An 8,192-nucleotide genomic window follows, 5' to 3' on the forward strand; every position below is an offset into this window, starting at 1 on the left:
GAACTGTCAATGTGTGATAGGTGAGAAGTGGAGATTTTCCAAGAGAGAGTGGTGGGACTGTGGACAGTTCGTGGGGTGGAGCCTGGAGGCGGGGCTGGGGTGGAGCCTGGGCGGAGTTTCAAGGGGGCCCCGAAAATTTTGCCAGTATGGGGCCCCGAAATTTCTAGTGGCAGCCCTGGGGGGGGGCATTATACTGTATGCAACTATAGGGTGTGAAGGTTTGTGTGGGGTCCATAATACTGTGCGGAGGGCTAGTGTGGGCCATTATACAGCGTGGGGCTATTATACTGTATGGAGGGCTGTATGGGGGTCACATATGGGGGAACATACTGTGTTGGGGTCACCACACTTTGCCTTGGGAGTACAGTAGTCATAATACTGTGCATTTGGAGGTCTTCACCATGGGGCTATCATACTGTGTTTGGGGGGCACTGTTGTATCATACTTTATGGGGGCAATGAAAGAGGAATCTAGGGCTTCAGCTAGTGATGCAATAGTGGCTGACAACAGATAACAGCAGCCTGCACAGCTATCAGGGCGCCTCTCATGATTCTATGAAGTTTCCCTCGTATCTAACTCTCTAATTGACATTTTCACTTTAGCTCTGGTCTGGCCTCATGCTCTAGGCCTCTCTAGCAACCAGTCACGCTTAGCAACGTCGCACACCATTGACGTAATCTTCGCCCAATCAGCTGCAGCTTCATTCCGTCTTTTAACCAATCACATTTTCCAATTTATAACGACTATTCCATTCCAATGGAACGCATCGCAGAGTCGTCCAATAAGAAACAAGAGGAGGCGGGACAATGTGCTTTTAGTGTAAGCTGATTGGCTGCTGACCGGAAATAGGAAGCGTCGCCGTAGAGGGGGATTGAGAGCCGATTTCCGGCCACGCTCATTGCTGATCTGAGACGCGGAGGGAGGAGGCACGAAGCTACAGGCGGGAAATCAGAGGTGATTATCGCTGCTGATATCACGTGTGTGACCGTTCTCCCGGCTCCTGGGCGCAGACCCGGCACCTTGTACACCAGCACATGGCGGCCGTGCGGACTCCTGACCTCAACCATTACCTGACAGCAGCTGACAGGCCTGAGACTCACAGGGGGGTCCTGGATGCTGGGGACAGTGACTTTAACCCTTTCCTGACTGTTTTTCCCCTCCCCTTTTCCGAGTGCCACAGCTGTATGTTCCCATAGCCATATATGACCGCTGACGGCCCGCGGCGTCGATCCTGAACTAATCGGGGGGGTGATCCACCCTCTTAGACGCTGCTGTCAATCACAACTGGCATCTAGAGGGTTAATAAAGGGGAGGGCTCCCTTTATTAACCCTCTCCGCCATCGTCGTAGGTAGGTCACGATAGTTGCTACGGGCACCTCGAGGTCATCGGATGACCCCAGGGTACGGTGGCCTGGTGGATCCAGCCCTCAGCAGGGTCTCGTAGGCTCGGTCACTGCCGGATTTTGGGCGCCGCACTATGTGAGTATTACAGAGCACGAGAGTAAGAAATGTCCATGTCCCGCAGTGGGACGAAGGTTACAAAAAAAAAGACTTAAGTAAATAATTTGTAGCATGAAAATGCGGCCCGTGTCCAAAAAAAAAAAATTATTGCCACTCCCGAAAGACAAATATAATACCGTCACGTTATCTATTCCACATGGAAATAATGAATTAAAACCGCTCCAAAAACGTCACACACAACACTGGATAAAAAGCATCAAAAAGTCCTGTAAGAAAGCAAAAAAAAAAAAAGAGGATGATAAACCGTCCTGCAAAAAATAGCCCTAATATGGACTATTCGGCAAAGAGATAATGTTTACAGCTCTCGGAATATGACGATGCAAAGAGAAATTAATTTTTTTGTAAAATTATTTTTTTCAGTCTGTAAAAGCAGCATAGCATAAAAAAATGAAATGGGTATCCCCGTTATGTCACCGACCCGACGAATAAAGTCACCTGACCACGTATATCGCGCGAGGAACTGTTTTTATACTTCTGTCTCTGTCCATTCTGCCTCCCACAGATCCCAGTAAGGCTCGGGTCGCATTTATCCTGCGCTCTCTGCTGAGCACTTACATAAGGGTTTCCATGTGAATTCCCGAAATGTGCAATTTCGACAAAACCCCCCCATGGAACCACTCCCTATGAGACCAATGGAGACTCTTTGGACTCCGTATTGGTCTCTGTTGCGGCGCTGTCCCATCATTTTGGGCGTTTTTTTAGTGGACAAGTGTGGACGACCACAGTTCTGTGAACACCTAATAAGATGGATCCTACCGGAGCCAGCACCAAACCGGGTCCAAAGTGTCTCCTCTGCCTCATAGGGAGGGGCTCCGTCTGAATCGTACCTTTTGGTTTTTTTCATTCCACTTTTGCCTTAAGAAGCACCTGAAGATGTGGAAAATGGGTCTTGGTCAAAATTTGCTGTTACTAAGGGGTTAACTTCTGTTTCAATGGGGAGGAGGGTGATTTAAATATGATATATAAAATCTCTATGGTATATCTATATATGCATGCACCGGACCATAAGACTCACCCCAAATTTTGGGGTGGAAAATAGCAGAAAAAAGATTTTTATAAGATGGGGGTTCGTCTTATTGTCCGAATGATGGGGGTATCTTACCAGAGAGCCGGCGGTGGTACAGTGGGGTCACAGAAGGCAGGGTCCCTTCCTCAGGAAGCCGGCGGCGGCAGAAGTTGGGGCAATGCTGCAGTCCTGGGGTGCGATGCTGCGGGTCCGGTGTCGGCGGTGAGGCAGAGCTGGCGCACGGTCCCATCCTCAGGATGCCGGTGGCGGAAGAGGTGTGGTGATGCTGCGGCGGTGGGCAGCGCGGAGTGCACCTGAGCAGGGACCCTTCTTCAGTATGCCGGCGGCAGAAATGTTTAAATAAATAAGGCAGCACACTGCAGCGCTAAAACATGTTAAATTGAAAACTCAAAATTTGAACTGCATTACTGCACTAGAAATATGAAAAATGAGAGCTTTTAGCGCATAAAAATGGCCAATTTTATGTGTACCTGGTAGCCCCTTTACGGCATCTCTCTTATACCAGGTCCTAAACTTGCCTTACCTCGCTGAGAATAAACGTCTCCATCTGAATGGGTACATGTGAAACCTCTTCTTAGACTAAAATTCTCTCTCTCTGTGGAGGGGTATTGGACCTGCTGTAATTAAATAGAAATGGCCAATTTTATGTGTACCTGGTAGCCCCTTTACGGCATCTCTCTTATACCAGGTCCTAAACTTGCCTTACCTCGCTGAGAATAAACGTCTCCATCTGAATGGGTACATGTGAAACCTCTTCTTGGACTCAAATTCTCTCTCTCTGTGGAGGGGTATTGGACCTGCTGTAATTAAAACACCTGAAGCTAGGAGGCGGAGTGCACGATCAGAAGGCTAGAGAATACATTTCAAAAACCTGACCTGCACATCCAAACATAGACTGAGTGTGAACAGGTGCTGAACCCAGAGTCGCCAAGTCGTATATAGTTAAGTAAAAAGGGCAGCACACTGCAGCGCCAAAACATGCAAACATGAAATACGAAATTTGAACTGCAGAAATGTGGCAGCGCCGCTTCTCGGTGTCCACTATGAGCAGAGTGCATCACCGGTTTCCCTGCAGCCATCTTTCTGAAGCCATGGGTCGCCCGTGTGCAGATTGAGATCTCGGCGGCCATTTACATGAAGCCTCCGGCGGCCCACAGCTTCAGAAAGATGGCTGCAGGGAAACTGTTGATGCAGTCTGCTCACCGTGGGCTTCCTCCTCAACGGAGGATGAGACCTTCATGGATCACGCCACAAAAATGAAGCATCTATACATGGACAGTGGCATTTAGGTGGTTAAAGGGCAGTGATTGGACCGACCTCAGATCTCTACCGTTAGAGGCCTGTGCTGCATGTAGAACCCTGAGGCTGCACCGTACACCCGCACCAGACCAAAGTCTAGAAGGGGTTCAGTGTTCTCTGGGGGTCCCATTGGAAGCTGTTGTGGGCCTGTGCGACCACTTCTCCCATAGAAGTGAATACATCACTGGTCACACATGCTGACCCATGATCTTGGGGGGAGGGGGGGATCCTTCAGTCAGACCCACCTCCGTGATCCCACATTTATCACCCGAGCTGTGGATGTTATTTATAGGACATCCCCTTTAAAGATGTTTACTTTGGACCTTAAGGGATTAGGCCTTTCAGAATGTCTCATTCCCAGCACATCCGCCCCCCCCCCAAACAGTGAGGTCCCAGCCAGGCATTTTGGAGATGTTGTAATAATAATATAATAATCTTTATTTTTATATAGCGCTAACATATTCCGCAGCGCTTTACAGTTTGCACACATTATCATCACTGTCCCCATTGGGGCTCACAATCTAAATTCCCTATCAGTATGTCTTTGGAATGTGGGAGGAAACCGGAGAACCCGGAGGAAACCCACGCCAACACAGGGAGAACATACAAACTCTTTGCAGATGTTGTCCTGGGTGGGATTAGCACCCAGGACCCCAGCGCTGCAAGGCTGCTGTGCTAACCACTGCACCACCGTGCCCTTGTATTAGAGCTGCCAGATAGGAGACAAGTCACTTACAACTTACGTTGACTGCTGTAGGGGCAAAGTCAGGTACAGCCTCACCCCCGAAAATCCAGCAGCTGATGGGCGAACGCCTAGGGTCACGACTGACTGCAGCACCAGCGGGTGTTCCGTATTTGCCTGGGTGGAGGGGGATTTTGAGTGTTGTTGTTCTTGTAGTTGAACAATCGTCTTTCTTTGTAGTTGTAGAAGATGGGACGCAGAAAGTCGAAGCGAAAGCCTCCACCCAAGAAGAAGATGACGGGAAATCTGGACACCCAGTTTACGTGTCCATTCTGTAACCACGAGAAATCCTGCGACGTAAAGATGTAAGTGATGCCTGTTGCCACTAGGCGGCAGTACTGGGAGTCACATGATCCATCTCAGCCTGTCACCAGCTTTGGAGAGGATCATGTGACATGCGGTCAAAGCAACAGGAGTCGCCAAGTGCATCACATGATTTTACTAAGCAGCTGACTGGCTGGGAGTGATCATGTGATGCCCAGTGTCTCACCAAGGCACAGTCATGGTGACCAGTTCTCCTTTAACCCCTCGACTGCCCGCACAGCAATAATATAGAGCAGGCAGGAGCTTGCACCACAGTCCCATCTCTGTACATTGGCCAGGCCCAGGCGTCTGCTCCATCAGGGGCATCACCACGTCTGTAAGTCTGATCAAGATGTACAATTATTTAACCCCTTAACAGAAAACTAGTGAAATTGCTAGAATCGGTCGTCGCACCTGCCCAAAAGCGATCAGCATGTCATGTGGACCCTGAAATGGTGTCGCTATAAACTGAAGCCCCCCACAAGAACACCCTCTGTCACACAGCGCCACCGATGGGGAAGTAAAAAAATAACGTCTCTTGCAAAACTATGCTGTACCCCAGGGAGGAGACCCCAGTACTCGGACCCTCGTCACCTCTGATGGATTATCGTCACTCTCGTTTCCTTCTTCCCGCAGGGACAGAGCGCGGAACACGGGGGTCATCTCCTGCACCGTCTGCCTGGAGGAGTTCCAGACCCCCATAACATGTATCCTTTCATTGGCCCGCGTCCCTCAGGAGCTCGCTGGGGGCCACATTCCTCCAGCACTTGGGAATTATTATTTTCAGGGCCCTGATCCTGCAGCCATGTTAGTCGTCCATCCAGCGTCTCACAGCTGAGGGTTTGCTACTGTTGTATCCTCTAGACTTCATCAGCGACTCTTTCCAGTTTTTTGCTACAGTGTGTCAGTCTGGTGATTGTCTTGTGTAACCAGCCCTCAGCTGGAAAAAGTATGTAACAATTTTGGCTCCCCCTCTGCATTTGGTGGTGTCGGTAACAAACCTCTCCTGTGGGGTCTTTCGCTGCCTGTATTTTTTCCATTGTGTTTCCTGAACGCTGCCCCCCCTCTCCCCAGATCTGTCAGAACCGGTGGATGTCTATAGCGATTGGATCGACGCCTGTGAAGCCGCCAACCAGTAGCGTCGTGCCAGGAGGGCGATCTCACCAGTCTGCACCAGATGCCCTCCATATTTTCCTCCTGACTTCCCATGGACAAGTTTAGAGCGCCCCCTGGTGGCATCAGGATGGCGAAGGCTTCACTATGAATGCGGACCCTTGGCTGCTAGTGGCAGAATCCAGCCGGGCGGAAAGACCAGTGATTTTTGGGTGTGTGGGGGGCGCTTTAGATTTAATTCCTTATTATTTCCCTCCTATATTGATTATAATAGCGGGATACTTGGCCCTGGACACTGCAGATGTAAGGCGCAATGCATTATGGAACTCTGTTCTGGGTGCAGCCCTGGGTGTGACTGGAGTAGGTCAGGTCACATGATACTGCTCTGGAGCTTTACCCTGTACCCACCTTTGTGCACCCCGGGTTAAACTGTATTACAGGGCCAGGTTCTAAATGCAGCTTCAGATGTGACTGGAGTAGGTCAGGTCACAAGATACTGCTCTGGAGCTTTACCCTGCACCCACCTCCATGCACACCGGGGTAAGCTGCGTTACAGGGCCAGGTTCTGGATGCAGCTTCGGATGTGGCTGGAGTAGGTCAGGTCACATGACTATGCGCTGGGGCTTTACCCTGCACCCACCTCCATGCACACCGGGGTAAGCTGCGTTACAGGGCCAGGTTCTGGATGCAGCTCTGGATGTGACTAGTGCACATGTCACCTTTGGGCCTAAATCATTAAGGCCGTTGTGTTTCACTAAAGTCTTGACACCGAGTCTGAGAAATGTTCCCCATTTACCGCTATAATTTACATCCCTTGGCGAAAATTCTAATGAACTCTCCAGGCCCCTAGACCAGGCCCCTTCTTCCTAATCTCGGCCCAGTTGGTGACACCGTCGTTAAAGCCAAAACGTGAATCTTTTTTTAATTTTTTTTGCAGCAGTTCTTTGGCGCCCGCTGTTTCTGGATTCTGGGGCCCCCAAGTATTCGCAAACGTCGCTCTTCATCGGTCGTATGTGGCCCCGGATGCTCTTCCCTCGGCTCGGTCTAATTAATGCACCTGCGATTGTTGCCTTCACCCATTGTGTAATTAATGGCTACAGGCTTTTTTTTTTTTCTAATTTCTGAGATGACCCCATCCAGGCGCTGTGGGGTGTCATATATTTTTATTTTTTAATACAGTCGTCCGGGCCCCCTTCCTCCACTGCGAGGGATGAAGCGTATCAGCAGCTCCAGTGTGACGTGTAGTAACCTAGTCCTACCACAAGATGGTGCTGTAATATGTACAATATATATGATGTTAAAGGGAACTTGTGGGTGGATTCTCGCTGCCCAAGTCCCGGGAGTCAGCAAGTTTAGGTTTATTTCTTGTCGGAACTAGAGGAAAGCCTGACTAGTCCAGTGCCGTGCGGCTTCGTCCAGATGATTGACAGGTCTCTCCTGCTGTACACAATGGAGGCCCCTGTCAGTCAACACACAACCCTTTACAGTCCCTGGCCAGATCTGTAAACACGTCGCAGTATTTCGGAGCCTCGGATTCCTGCTGCCAGGTCTGTTTCGGGCAGCGTTAATTGACTGACAGGTTCCCTTTTAACGAGGGGTCGGCCATGGACACAGTGCGACCAGCCCCCACCTGATGCCGTAGCCCCTTTTATTTTCTCTTGTATATACCGTATCAGTCATGAAGTGTTAGACGTTACAAAACTAGAATTTGATTTTCCCTTTAATTTTTTTTTATTTTGTAGATTAAAACGGTGAATTACAGCAACGATCTGTTACACTTTGATGTAAAAGTGACTTTTTTTTTTTTTTTTTAATAAAGCAGAACATGAGGTACAAAGTGCGTGGGTTCATTGCGGTGGTCCGACCTCCGTGAATGTCCTAGGTCTGGTCCCCAGTATTCCCTGTGGGGTATAGGTGCCTGAAATGGGCTGTAAGGGTCCGATTACACAGGCCGATGATTGTCGAAAGAGCTTTAAAAACCTCCCTCTGATCCTTGGCCCGTGTAAACCTGCTGGTGAACCAGGCTGATCGTTAGTGCCCAAGATCCATTGTTGTCGGCAACACGTTACGTTTGTCTGTGAATGGGCTCTCAGGTGAGCGCCGGGCAACTTGTATATAGGTGATCGATGCTCGTCTAAACCCTCGCACAGGATTTTTTTTTGTTCTTTTCTTTCCAAGATGCAAAAT

General features: G+C 49.5%; 1 protein-coding gene across 1 annotated transcript; it reads left to right on the plus strand.

Moving 5' to 3' along the window:
* Positions 1 to 855: 855 nt before the first annotated feature.
* On the plus strand, positions 856 to 7,842 carry ELOF1 (elongation factor 1). Its single transcript, XM_069767187.1, has 4 exons — positions 856 to 954; positions 4,770 to 4,894; positions 5,529 to 5,599; positions 5,967 to 7,842. The coding sequence occupies exons 2-4, from the start codon at positions 4,779 to 4,781 to the stop codon at positions 6,029 to 6,031; spliced, it is 252 nt and encodes an 83-aa protein (XP_069623288.1). The 5' UTR covers positions 856 to 954; positions 4,770 to 4,778; the 3' UTR covers positions 6,032 to 7,842.
* The last annotated feature ends 350 nt before the right edge of the window (positions 7,843 to 8,192 follow it).

The sequence above is a fragment of the Ranitomeya imitator genome, chromosome 4 (genome assembly GCF_032444005.1).
Source record: "Ranitomeya imitator isolate aRanImi1 chromosome 4, aRanImi1.pri, whole genome shotgun sequence".
Lineage (NCBI taxonomy): Eukaryota > Metazoa > Chordata > Amphibia > Anura > Dendrobatidae > Ranitomeya > Ranitomeya imitator.